This window comes from Pteropus medius, unplaced genomic scaffold (genome assembly GCF_902729225.1).
Source record: "Pteropus medius unplaced genomic scaffold, Ma_sr-lr_union100, whole genome shotgun sequence".
NCBI lineage: Eukaryota > Metazoa > Chordata > Mammalia > Chiroptera > Pteropodidae > Pteropus > Pteropus medius.
The window spans coordinates 7,700,030-7,713,745 of record NW_024342473.1 but is presented as its reverse complement, the minus strand read 5'-3'; the positions used below and the strand labels follow the sequence as shown (position 1 = coordinate 7,713,745).

Here is a 13,716-nt window from a genome sequence, read left to right as displayed (position 1 = left end):
GAGGAATTTAAGACCTCAAGAACACCACTGAAACACCAACCTTGTAGACAGTTTTACTTCAAATTGTTCAGTGGTAAGAAATGCAATGAAGCATTTAACTTTACCTTTTATTAGGCTCATTTTTTAACATAAGTTTTTAATTAGAGTGTACTTAATAAAGCTGTCATAACAAGGCTGTAGGATTTCAGAAAAGGTAAAACTAGCTTTGTTGCTTTCACAAGAGAGATCATTTGCATAGGTCATCAGCAGATGAATAGTCACCCTCTACTGGTAAAGGCTTTCTATGATTTTAGAAAGCCAACTTTAACTTACTGCATGGAGGGAAATATGAAATCCAGCTGAGGTAGGTGTGAGTAAAAGGGATGAAAAACAGGTAGTCTTTAGTTTCCAAGTTCATTTTACAAAGTACACAAAACTAATTATATCAACCATGACTTAATAGAGTTCAAGAGAAGACTCAAGAAAAACACAAACAACATCAGGATTCTAACAAAGGACTATCATATGAATAGTTTTAATGTAATACGGAATGCAAAAGATTAGAACCATTAATAAAGTAATTTCTACTTCAACTTAAAAAGAAATAAATAAAATCAAAACGGGATAGTGACCAGAATGCCATTATAATCACATTAAATAGAAAAGCTTCCATCAACATTTTTAAGAATATAACATATTCAGTATGATACATTTTTAAGTATTCCACTCAATTTTGTAATCTATTTTTCATAAAAATGTTTCTCAGAAGAGAGGCTTCAGATGCCCATGAAAAGATGAGAAATCAGGTTACAAATACATAATATGCCAGGATTTGCTAATTCACTGTTAAAAGTACCTTGTATTTGCTCTTAGGTATTTTAAATGAATTTATATATCACATATAAGATGGGTGGTACTTCACTACATTAGAATTATATGAACTTGTATATTTAAATTTACTTTGAATCTTATCACATTTTATGTTAATTTTTATTTCTACTTTAAAAGGCTGACCAGGTTATTTGCCAGTACGGTATTAGGACCAACAATGTTGGGCTGTACATTTAGTTATGATATATCTAACATCGAATTTCAAGTAATATATGGGAAATGACACCTCTAACTGGTATTTAGATATGTTTCTCTGAAACAAATAATTTTATGAATGTGGTAAGAAACAGCCTTGTTTATTGTATGATTTTTAAAAATGAGCAGTACAGATAGCAAATACATAACTCCTTACTACCTATGCTCTGACTGCCAAGGAATGAAGCCAAACTTTAGAAAAATACAATGCAAGAAAAGATTCAAGTTAAAAATATATTCCTTTGGTTAAAAATCATCCTCTTCATAATATTTGTAATCTAAACTCACAGCATGTCCCACCAGCCCAAAGTAATCTTCTAAATGTCATATCTGTTGTATTACAGTGTTTTTTTCAATCCATTATAGAGGTCACTGGATTACAGCAAAATATTTTAACTGTAAAAAGGATATATAGTCTTGGTACATTAGCTCCTCTGACAAATGTCTTTCTTAAAAGATTTTTACTTTAGAAACCTCCGACACATGTAGTTTTCTTCAGATACTGTATATCCAAACTTTTTATAGAAACCAACATTTTGTGGTAGACATTCAAGGGTAATCTTATAACAGTTCAGTTTTTTGCTTAGCAAAGTAAGGGTTGATAATAACCTGAAATTAAAGGGGGGGGGGAAGCATAGGTCATTTGTTAATAAAAATGGATTTTAGTAACAATATGAGTGAATATTGCATAAAATTTCAAGTTTACATTAGAAATAAGTTTAAGTCATGGCTTTTCCTACTGTATGTTCATTTTAATATTCAAATTGTACATAGATAATCATTTAAATCACGCAAAGCATTTTTTTTTCAAATATACTTGATAACCTTCAGCCTGTTAATAGGACAAATACTAAACCTAACCCTCTTTAAAAATAAGTTTTAAGATTATTGTTGACACTAAAGACTATCAACCTTTTAAAAATATAGTCCAGATTATTAAGTTTTTTTCTCATCAGTGTTGACTTAGGAACAGTCAACATTCCCACATAAAATAGAGAACAAAGCTATTGTTTACCTATCATTTTAAAACTACTTAAGTGTTTGTGAAAGTATCATATACAGCTTTACAAATCCTTAAAGAATCCAAGCCCAGTGTAAGAATGATTTCTAACTGCCTTATGGGTAAAAATAAAAAACTAAAAAAGATCTACAGATATTTACCAGAAGTGTTTCCTCATGTTTACATAGACTGAAAAATCATATCAATTTGAAGACAGAACTTAAGAATTATAAAAAGTATGACTAAGTGGAATAGAGCAGTGGTCTCCAACCTTTTTGGCATCAGGAACTGGTGCTCCTATGAGAATCTAATGCCTGATGACCTGAGGTGGAGCTAAGGCAGTGATGCTAGCGCTGGGGAGTGGCTGCAAATACGGATGAAGTGTTGCTTATTCAACCGTCGCTTCCTGCTGTGCATCTCAGTTCCTAATAGGTTCATGGCCTGGGGGTTGGGGACTCCTGGACTAGACTACTAGAAATTGCTCTGTTTTATTCACTGATGTATCTCAAATACCTCAAATAGTATCTGGCACATAGCAGGTACATATTTATTAAGTGATTTCCTTAAAACTCAGAAGAGATGTTAAGCAAGTTCCATCTTATAAAATAGGCACTAAACCCATGAAATTTACATTTATTTTTAAGGATTTAGGTAAATGTATAAAGGATTCTACAGTGGAGGCTGCTTTAGTATATGTTTCTAAAACTTATGAGACTCAGAACATTTCCTTTGTTTTTAAACATGACAGAGAAATGGGGAAATTGACTCGGCCAAAAGTTCGTTTTCTACTAGTATGAGACTACTACTGTTTAACTTAAAGATGTTACTGCCTGTAAAACAGCATACCTCCAATATTCAAACTGGCAAAACTAATAATAAAAGTACTTCATTTCTTCATTAAATTCAGTCTAAGCTATAGAGTGAGAACAGGTTCATAATTAATGATGCCTAAAAAAGAACTTCAAACAGGAAAACATGTTCAAGTTATCTTGGCAAAAACTGTAAAGTGACAGAGCATCTAATTTATACACGGTTACCTTGTTTCTGCTTACTTACAGTTTGCCAAGCTGCTTTCCTCTGCATTCATCACTAACAACAACATCTTCTACTCTTCCTCTCTGAAAACATTTACAGTGTTTAAAGGACTAAGCATGTAGTTTTGTTCTTTAGCTAAATCAACAAGTTACGGTTGGTAAAAATTCATTGACAAAAATAAATGTTTTATAAATTTGAACTTAACAAAAACCAAATGCAAACACTTTTTAACTATTATTATAGAGGAAATAATATAATGAATCAACTTGTGTCCTAATCTTATTTGTCTATATCCTGAACCTCCCCAGCCCATTGTTTAAAGCAAATCTCAGAATCCCCATCACTTAAATATAATCTTGTCATGAATGTACTATATCTGTCATCCTGCTCCTTGCTTGACAGTTTATTTCAGACATTTAAATAGTTTATTAATTGCTAGAAACTCCACTAAAATTCGTAACTCATAGAAAACATTCCAAATTTTCCTATCTTATTGGATTACCTAGGCTTTCTTTACTATTTCATGCGTGTCATTAGGAGTAAAGGGGCTTTACAGGCATTAAAAATGTAACAATTAGAAAAAATATAGTATTCTGAACCCTTTACCACTTGGAAACTGATGGGAATTTGTGTTAGTATAATATATTCAAAGTACTGTTTAAAAAAAAAAAGCATTAGGGATTCTAAACATTACTGCCAAATTTCATGATGTTGACTTGGTTTCTCTATGACTATGCCAAATCTAATTCCTTCAGGAACAATTTTTAGCAAACATTTTATATTGTTAGTACATTTTCTTCCTCATAACTCAGAACACAATGGGAAATTGTTTGTACTAAGGGACTTCTAAGAACTTTTTTCAGAGCAATATCGCTCTCATTTTACAATGAAAAGTAGTGAGAAAACAGATTTGTTTAATGGAAACTCAGTGTAGGTTTTGCTAGAAAACACTTGTCCATTTTAGCTCATAAGCATTAATGTGAGCATGTACCTTAGCACAGGAATGGATGAATTTATGTTCTATTATCAGAGTTGCTGTAGCAACAATCTGTCCTAAAGTCACATCTTCCACAACTGTAACATAATAATCCCCAGATTTCTTCATGTGCTCAAAAGATTCTGTGGAAATTGGAAAACAATGTTATGTGGTAGACATTTAAACTATCAGGTGCCAGAAAAATACCAAGATTAGCCGCTTCATTATCAGATAGCTAGAGCTGTTTCACCATAGTAATTTATACTTTGTTTCTAAGAAAATATTAAAAATGACCAAGTAGTTGAAACACCAAATTAGAATATAGCCCACACATTAAAAAAATATGCTAGCAAAGTAAAAGACTAATAATAGCTATTTTAGATGAACAACACTTATAATACAAATAAACTATAGATGTTACCACTTTTGTGCCTAATCATTAGTTACTTTAAATCTATTTCTTCAACCTTTACACTAACAGATACTTGAGTAGAACAAAACTTTGCAAATTTTAACAGGAATGTTTGGCTTCATTCTCTGATTTTTAGTCTTTGGTTTCAAAATATTTTGACGAAAGTAGTTTTTCAGTTTTTCCCTTGTGATCTTAGGTGTTTCGTGATTACACGACTTTCTTTTTTAGAAACGAAATCACTGTTTTTGTTTCCTTTGAAAGCACCTTGTGAAGTAGGTGAAAAATATGTTTCCAAGTAATCTTCCCAAAATCACACAGCAAATAGGAGCAAAGAAAATAAGCACTTTACTTTCAGATTTGATTTTTAGTACTTATATTACCGAAATAACATAGTCCTCATCTTATCTGGAATGCATGCAAAAAGCAATTCGGGAATAAAAACTAAGCGAAATAGTCTCACATATTGTTTATTTCCAGAGTCTCATTCTAGATAGGGGTGGTGCAGAGTAGAAAGAAGTAAATTCAATGAAGGAAAACAATGAGAAGTAAAAAATGATGACCCTCATCTAAGGAGGGTAAGACAATACAAAACAAAACAAAATTCTTTTTGAAGGAAATGAAATTATAGAAAATAAGAAATGACTTAAAGCACTGGATAGAGTCAGGAAGGTTCTGGTTATTTCCTTACCAATAAACTACTTGTGATCTTTTGACTTTTTTTTTTTTTTGGAGAGGCAACCCTTGGCTGACCTCACAGATTGCAAGGACCTTGTCAGTTTACAATCCCTTATTTTTTATGTCTATAGCACCTGGTCTTCGTAGGTGGTCTCCCATCCAATACTAACTAGGTCCGAACCTGCTTAGCTTCCAAGATCAGACCAGATTGGACTTGTTCAGGGTAGCATGGCCGTAGACTCTTTTGACCTCTCTTGACTTCCATTCTCATATGTATAAAAGAGGGAGTGGGGCTGAACTATAACCTCAAATACCTCTTACTCTTAAAATAGATATAAAGGAACAATAAAAATCAAACATTCTATTGTATTTTTGATCTGGTGATTAAATTTCTGTGAATAATCTAACCACATGAAAGGAAATAACTACAGTAAAAACAACTTCTACAGCTAACACAGCACAACCACTCCCAGGGCCTCAGCATAGGTAGCAGCTGACCTAGCTTTCACCAAGAGGCTCCAGAACCAATAGAACTGGTGGTCAGCTTCAGACCACACCAGAGCACCACCCAATTAGCAACGTGAATGACACACTCAAAGAAGTGGACTTGGCAGGCACCAGAGCCCCCACTAAAGTGAATCTCGCTCCATAGGGTCAGCCCCTGTATAAGAGAAATGTCTGCTGTGCTCACAGCCAGTCCTCACAGCCAGTCAGCCTAAGGGTAAATCCTTCTCACTCATGTGACAACAGTAATCAAGGCTCAACTACAACAGGAGGGCACACAAAGCCCCCATAAGGGACGCCCAGGAAACACCTAGCTTACATGACCAGGGAGACTGCGCCACTGGGCCCCACAGAATACCTATTACATAAGGCCACTCTGCCAAGACAGGGAGATATAGCAGTTCTACCTAATACATAAAAACAAACACGGGAGGCAGACAAATGAGACAAAGAAATGTTCCAAATGAAAGAACAGGACAAAACCAGAAAAAGAACTAAACAAATTGGAGGCAAGCAGTCTACCAGATGCAGAGTTTAAAACACTGGTTATAAGGAAGCTTAGTGAACTTAGGGGAAGAACAGATGATCTCAGTGAGATCTTCAACAAAGAGACAGGCAACAACAAAAAAAGAGAGAAACCCATCAGAAGTAAAGAATAGCTGAAATGAAGAATACACGAAATGGCATCAACAGCAGATCAGATGAAGCAGAGGATCAAATGTGCAATTTGGAAGACGAGGTAACAGAAAACACTCAATCGAAACAAGAATTTTTAAAAAAGGATAGCTTAAGGGACCTCTGGGACAACATCAAGCGTAACAACATTCACATCACAGGGGTACCAGAAGGAGGTAAGAGCAAGCAAGGGATTGAAAACTTATTTGAAGAAATTATGACTGAAAACTTCCCTATCCTGGCAAAGTGCAGTCCCAAATAAGAGGAACCCAGAGGCCCACACCAAGACACATAATTAAAATGCCAAAAGTTAAAGACCAAAATAGTTTTAAAACAGTCACATACAAGGGAGCTCCCACAAGGCTGTCAGCTGATTTCTCAACAGAAACTGCAGGCCAGAAAGTACTGGCACAAAATATTCAAGGTGATGAAAAGCAAGGACCTACTACCAAGATTACCTACCCATCAAGGCTATCATTTACAATCAAAGGAGAGAGAAAGAGTTTCCAGACAAGAAAAAGCTGAAGGAGTTCATCACCACCAAACCACTATTTACAAGAAATGTTAAAGGGACTTAAAGGAAAAAAAGCAAAAACATGAATAAAATGGCAATAACTACATACCTAACAATAATTGCTTTAAATGTAAGTAGATTAAATGCTCCAATCAAAAGACAGGGTGGCTGAATGGATAATAAAACAAGACCCAAGTGTCCATCAATAGATGATCGGATAAAGATGTGGAATATTACTTGGCCGTAAAAAGAATGAAATTTTACCATTTGTGACAACAGGGATGGACCTAGAGGGTATTATGCTAAGTAAAATAAATCAGACAGAGAAAGACAAATACCACATGATTTCACTTATATGTGGAATCTAAAAAAACACAAGCAAACCAACAGATACAGAGAACAAACTGATGGTTGCCAGAAGGAAGTTTGGGGGATTGCATGAAAAAGGTGAACAGACTTAGAAGTACAAATCAACAGTTACAAACTATAGGGATGTAAAGGACAGCTTAGAGAACATAGTCAATAATACTGTAATAACAATACATGGTGTCAGATGCAACACTTATCGAGGGATCACATAAGTTATATAATGTCTAGCACGACTGAAACTAATATAATATTGATGTCAGCTATAACCAAAAATTTTTTTAAAGATACAAAAATAGCTAATTTGTTATTTGAATAATATCTAGCTATTTGAATAAAAATCACATAGTATACACTAAACAGAGCTCTAAAGAAAAATAAAATCTTGTTTCCCTTTCTTTCATTCAGAAAAAAGAAGCTGTAGTACTTACTCATAAATTGTTCAGGGCTGACAACTCCAGTTTCTGTCAGTTGACCTAGTACCTTAAAAAAACCTAGTTTGCAAAAACAGATTTCAAGTCATACGAGCAGATGAAAGATATATCAAATAGGGCAATGTGTAAAATAAGGGGAATTTTTTTTCAAAACTTTAATGAATCATTTCAAAATTATTATTTCAAAAGGTTAAATTGAAACCCATTATTCTTTCTATAATCACTATATAAAACAATAATTTTTACCAATGTTTTTGCCTGCATAAGATTTTTGGAATATTGCTAATCTTAATATTCAATATTTATAGAACCAGCATGTACATTTTCATGTAATTTGTATTAAATTCAATGCAAGGGATGCCTAATTTTCCCAAATATGTGCTTTGGTTTTACTTAAAAGTGCAAGATTTTCAATGACCAAATATGATACTATACAAAATATAATTGTTGAGACTGCAATTTTTAAAGATGCCTGATTAATTTCATGTTATCTTAAATTAATGTGAACAGTACATTTTAGAACTCTGACAATCTTAATTTCTACAAACTCACTAACTTGACCAAAAGTGGTTTCTTCAGGTTTCCTACCAAAAAGAAAACTGTAAAAAGTTAATTTTTGATTACCAACATTTAAGGAAATCTTTTTGGAGAACTTAGCTGTTAAAACAAAAGGAACATGTAGACAAAACCTTTTGCAACTTATCCCAGGCAGATTATCTCCACTCTTATTCCCTATCCAGGATCTTAGAGAAGATTCTTCCTTAGGTTTCATTATACATGGTAATTTCACCTTTGTGAGAAGTCTTTTGGCCTCTTATAGGAAAGAATGGTACTGTACTTAAGTTATTTGAAATATTTTACAGTAATAGCTGATCTTGGCCCTGATACATACACACTGAAATTGAGGGTCTTAGTCACTTTAAAAATTAAATACAAAAAATAATCCAAAGTCAAGTATTATTTTTTTAAATTATCACCATCATCATAATGTTTGTGGAGAAAACAGAATGCTAATTATAGTTCTAACCAAGATTTGTAAACTATGTGAGTCCATACCTCTATTTAAATCAGCAGTACAAAGAGGCCTCAAAACCAAACCTTCTCCAGGATGAGTTGGGGAAATGGCTGGAGAAAATGTAGCTGTATTCTGGCTCCAGTCCACTTCTTTGAGGAGACTTGGGTCAAACATAGGAGTTTCATCAGGTTTCATTTTTACAGTAAGGTCTAAAATAAAATTTTAAATGTTAAGGCATTTTATTTAATAGAAGTTATTAGATTGGCAAGAAAGTAAATTTCTTAATAAAAAGTAATGCAATTAGAAAAATTCTTTGACAGATATACAAGATATTTTAATTTAGTTATCCTGAATCTTTAAATGTCTTAACTACAGATACACAGAAAACATATGACTACTATCAAAGAGTAAACAAATAAGTAAATTTAAAAGTTTTAAAAAGGTCTTTTTGAACATTTTTGCCTATGGTAATGCTGTGAATAGCTGAGTTTTCACAGGCTACATTTTTTATTTTTTTTACATTATTAGATTTTATTATTGAGCTAGAAAACCATTTGTTGGTCTAATTTGCCATTAAGGAAGACTTATTGGGCTTGTAACTTTTTAATATATATATTGAACCATGAAGAGAAGGTAACTGATGAACTGGCTTAAATTAGTGATTCTCTGCATTCATTGTAATATTTGGTTTCAGCTATAATACATTCTCACTAAGTATCTACTGGATTTGTTTTCACGAGACTTTCTAAAAATCTATAAGTTTCTCAGCTGCATTTAAGCAGCTTAAGAATAGCCAGTGTTTTTCATGCTATTGAAAAATTATCAATATGGTACTGTTCTCTTTTTTGAACATTCAGAAGTCAGCAGGTTCTAAGTGTAGTCTAATAAAACTGAGACTAAATAATGGATACAAAGATAGAAGGGATGAAAAATATATAAAGCATAAAAATGGAAGGGAGGCACTTCAGTGAAGCACAGAATTGCTGGAAGAGTCTTCCTAGTAATTACTAGAAGACTGAAGCAAACCCCAAGTTTCATTTCTATCCCTATGTTCAGTTAAAAAAACTATTCTATTTGATACCTGCCTTCTTCTTTGAAACAAAGAATTCAAAGATATACATCCATAACATACTACCATAAAACAAAGAATAGAGGAAAAATTAAAGTCCATTTAATGAGATGGAACGATGTCCCTAATCAACTTGCAGATGTTCCCAATTTCATGTCACAATACATTTAAGGGCAACTCTCCTTAACATTTTCACAACGATTGATTAAACTTCTGCCTGTATTACCAGATGTAACTATACAGCTAATGCTGCAGTGTAACACAGGCTTGGAGAAGATAGTGTGGCGTAATACGTTAACATTATTCAGCACTTATTACGTGCCAGTTAGCATTGTTCAAAGAACTTTACACACATTGCAAGTGCTCAAAAAGATACCCTTTAGTTAGCAAATAATTTAAAATTCATGTTTATAAATTGTTAAGTTTTTTCACCTTAATGTCAGGCACTGTGCTGGGTATAAGGGCTACAGAACAAATGACAGGTTGTCTGTTATGTTTATGTTAAACTGAAAGTTAACATTCTTGGATAAGAAAAAATTTTAAATCATAGTTTATTATGTAGAATATTGAGAGCTTTTTTCTTTTTTTTCCCCCTTCAAAAAGGATTCAGATCATGTTATACTCTAAACACTATACCTGGCTCTAAAAACAGTAAAGGAAAGAAATAAATTTTGATGATTAAAACATTCATATCAAATTGAACAAGCTTTTAGTCCATTTGAAACAGATTTTTTATAGGTTAATTTTAATGCGTACATTTTACTGTTTGTCCCTGATAATTGGGCTCCTGAGGCTTTTGTATGTACTCTCATCTGAAAGATGGGTAACAACTTTTTTTTTTCAGGTATGCAGATAAACTGGCTAAATATTTATCAATAAAGTAAAATGTGTACATTAAATGCAGAAGCCAGAAAGTATTAAGGCTTTAAGCTCCTCAAGGAAGCACGCTAAATATTTTGATGTTCATGCTATTTAACCTACAGTTTTAACCATGAAGTTTAAAGAAAGCTCAGAAGGGAATTTAGATGAACATTAAGACAATTTCAAGTTAACTAGATTCCTTTTTCCTATAAAGTTTATTTTTGAACTTTATAGGTTCAAAAATAAAATGTAGCCTGGAAAACATGCAAAGTAGGGTTAATAATTTCCGAGAGAGAGGGGGGGAGAGGTACAGCAAAGAATTAGGATTATGAAGCCTTTAACTAATGAATTTTAAACAGTAAATACTAATATTTTCCTGTGTATTTCTTCAACCAGATGGTCCTATTTCATGAATGATCATAAAAGTAAATTATATTGGCTAACATTTATTGAGCACTCTATATTTGTAAACTTAAAAGTACAACAAAGGACTTATTATCCCCATTTTACAAACCATGAAGCAGGCAGAGCAATTTGCTCAAGGTAACAGAGCCAATAAGGAAGAAAGTTAGGATTCAAAAACAGGCAACAGGGCCAGCCAGCTTCATGGGCACTCGACCTGTGTGGTTGCATAGGGCCCCACACTTAGTTTAATTCTCTGCTGTCCTGTCTTGAAATTCTTAATAATTTTTTTAACAAGAGCCCTGCATTTTATCTTGCACAGTTACCCAAATTATGTAGCCATTCCTGCATGACTCCAGATTGTACTTTTACTGAAAATGCACTAGTGAAAATGAATTCCCTACTTTATTGTGTAAGAGTTAAAGATGTAGTCAAAAGCAGCTCTTATAACCTATATTTGGAAAATAAGAATTTCCAGCTAGTCAAAATATATTAAACAAAGCCCTCTGGATAGAAATAAGAGTCCATTAACCAGGCATTCAGAAATTAATATCGAATGTTTAAGAACTATTTTATAAAAACAGAGCCAGACTTAAGGTTATCTTCCTTTATCTTACGCTGTCTCCATACAGTAAAATTCTCCCCATGTCCAATTAGTATGCTGGACAAGCTAAAGTAAGCTGTGATTTAATACCAAATTTCAAGATTTTAGAAGAGAACAAATAGGTAATTTATTTGATTTACAAAAGAAATAATATTTTAGCATCTTAAGGTGCCCCCAGGTACTACAAAACTAGGAAATTTCAGCAAACATACTTATACAGTTGTTTGAATCTCATCATCACTGAGGTCTTATTTCAAATATTTTAGATTAATTTACAAAAATAACTCTAACTCTCCTTACATACTTCTCAAGAACCTTTCCTATTTAACTGCTAAATTAGCATGAATTTATAAGGCCTATATATGCTTAACCTTACCCCAATAAATAAATGCCTAGTGAATGAATAACCAATGGTACATGTTTTATCTGGAGGTCACATTTCAAAAAATCCAGAAGAAAAATAATTTGCAAACTGCCACAAGTAATATCACAAAAATCATATGCTAAATTCATTTTTACTAGGTTCAGGTTTTCATTCAGTTGACTAGTCTTTGGACACAATTCCAACAATTTGGTTTCCCAACCTCTACAGCAGACTAGACTACAAATGGGGAGGAACTGAAGCTAAGAAGCAAGTGACTGAGAGCATCAAGTTAATAGACACTGGGAATGAAGATTTTTAAAGCTGATATGAAAAACTTAAAAACAATATAAAGCCAAATCTAAACTCATGTATTTCAAGAGCTCCTGGGGCATCACTACATTACTTCAGTACATGGTGAATGGGGGGCAAGGGAGAAGAGCTCTTTGGGACCAGGGTTCGAGTACATACATTTTATGATAATTTCGATAATAATTTGACTAAAGGTTTTAAAGAACACTCCAATCGCTGATGCTTTCAGTAGGCCTGGTCATATTAATAAATTGTGCAATTACACTTTACTTGAGAATTTTAAAAAGTATTTTCTGGTAGTTTATTTGATCTTTATAATCTAAGCCAGTCAATGGACCAAGAAACCTACAGCAGGTAGCGCTTTCGGGAACTGACTCCAAGGTAACACACAAATGAGTGAATTGGACTGGATTCCTCCTATCTTGTTTTCTCATTTTGAACTGCACAATACCATATTCGATCGACACCAATCTTTACATCATCATATCAGACAGGTAACTCTGTCTCTCCCGTGCTGAAAAAAATTGTCAGCGAATCCTGCCTATAAAGAACTGATCTAAATTAATTCTTGAGATCCATGCCTGGTTTCGTTCATGAGTGGATATCTTAACAAAACTAATCCCATAATCGTCTGTTTCATTTAGCATGAAATTGAGTTCTGTTTACAAGAACGTCAGCTCCTATAAAAGAAATCACAGTACTCTGTTTTCTAGGGGTTGAAGCCCCGGGTAAAGACAAAGGAAGTCCCTCCTCGCAGGGAAAGCCCCGATCTAGTAGTGCAAGAGGTGATCTTCGGAGCAGGAGCATGTCCTCAGGTGGCTCACGATCGCCGTGGGGTGCGCCTCGGAAAAGAACCGGGAAAAGGCCCGGGGCGTTAGTGCCCATTCAAAACCGATGGTGGCAGAGACTGTGAGCAACTGTCTCGGTCTCCACGCCAAAGCCTGGTGAGCAAAAAGTTACTTTCGACCTCTGTCCCTGCTCATGCTCTGCCAGGGACACCCCTGCATGGCCATACCCTAACCTCTGCTCCAGGCGCGTGTCCGCTTAACTTGCTCGGAACCGCGCTCCACAACCTCGTATGCTCCCAGCTGGCAAGGATAAATGCCCGGTTCCCCGAAAGTCACCCGCCTACTCTCCTACCCAGGGCCTAACTCGCCTCCCCCGGGGGCAGCAGTCGCACCTGTTTGACAAATCTGAGGGCAGGCCCGGGCTCCAGGACCCCCAGCTCGACCCCACTCCCGTTCCCCCCGCCCCCAGCCCCCTCACCCGCAGAGGCCCCGCACTCGGCGTTCCTCTCCGGGCCGGCGGACTCTCGCCCACCCGGGTACACAGCACTGGATCCAGATGCTCAGCTTCGGCCCCACCTCCGCCACCTCGCGCGCCCGGGTCGCCGTCACCGCCGCCGCCGAGACGTGGCAGCGCCAGCGCCTCCACCC

At 35.0% G+C, this 13,716-nt stretch overlaps 1 protein-coding gene across 2 annotated transcripts; it reads right to left on the bottom strand.

The window, feature by feature from the left end:
• Positions 1-484: 484 nt before the first annotated feature.
• Positions 485-13,712, bottom strand: GNPNAT1 (glucosamine-phosphate N-acetyltransferase 1). Of its 2 annotated transcripts, XM_039865109.1 has the most exons (6): positions 13,547-13,709; positions 8,713-8,880; positions 7,654-7,716; positions 4,092-4,219; positions 3,122-3,183; positions 485-1,674 (listed from the first exon to the last, which is right to left on the bottom strand). In XM_039865109.1, the coding sequence occupies exons 2-6, from the start codon at positions 8,864-8,866 to the stop codon at positions 1,527-1,529; spliced, it is 555 nt and encodes a 184-aa protein (XP_039721043.1). In that variant the 5' UTR covers positions 8,867-8,880; positions 13,547-13,709; the 3' UTR covers positions 485-1,526. The 2 variants fall into 2 exon arrangements, with proteins under 2 accessions (XP_039721043.1, XP_039721044.1); XM_039865110.1 differs by lacking the exon at positions 7,654-7,716 and having other exon boundaries at positions 13,547-13,712.
• Between the last annotated feature and the right edge of the window lie 4 nt (positions 13,713-13,716).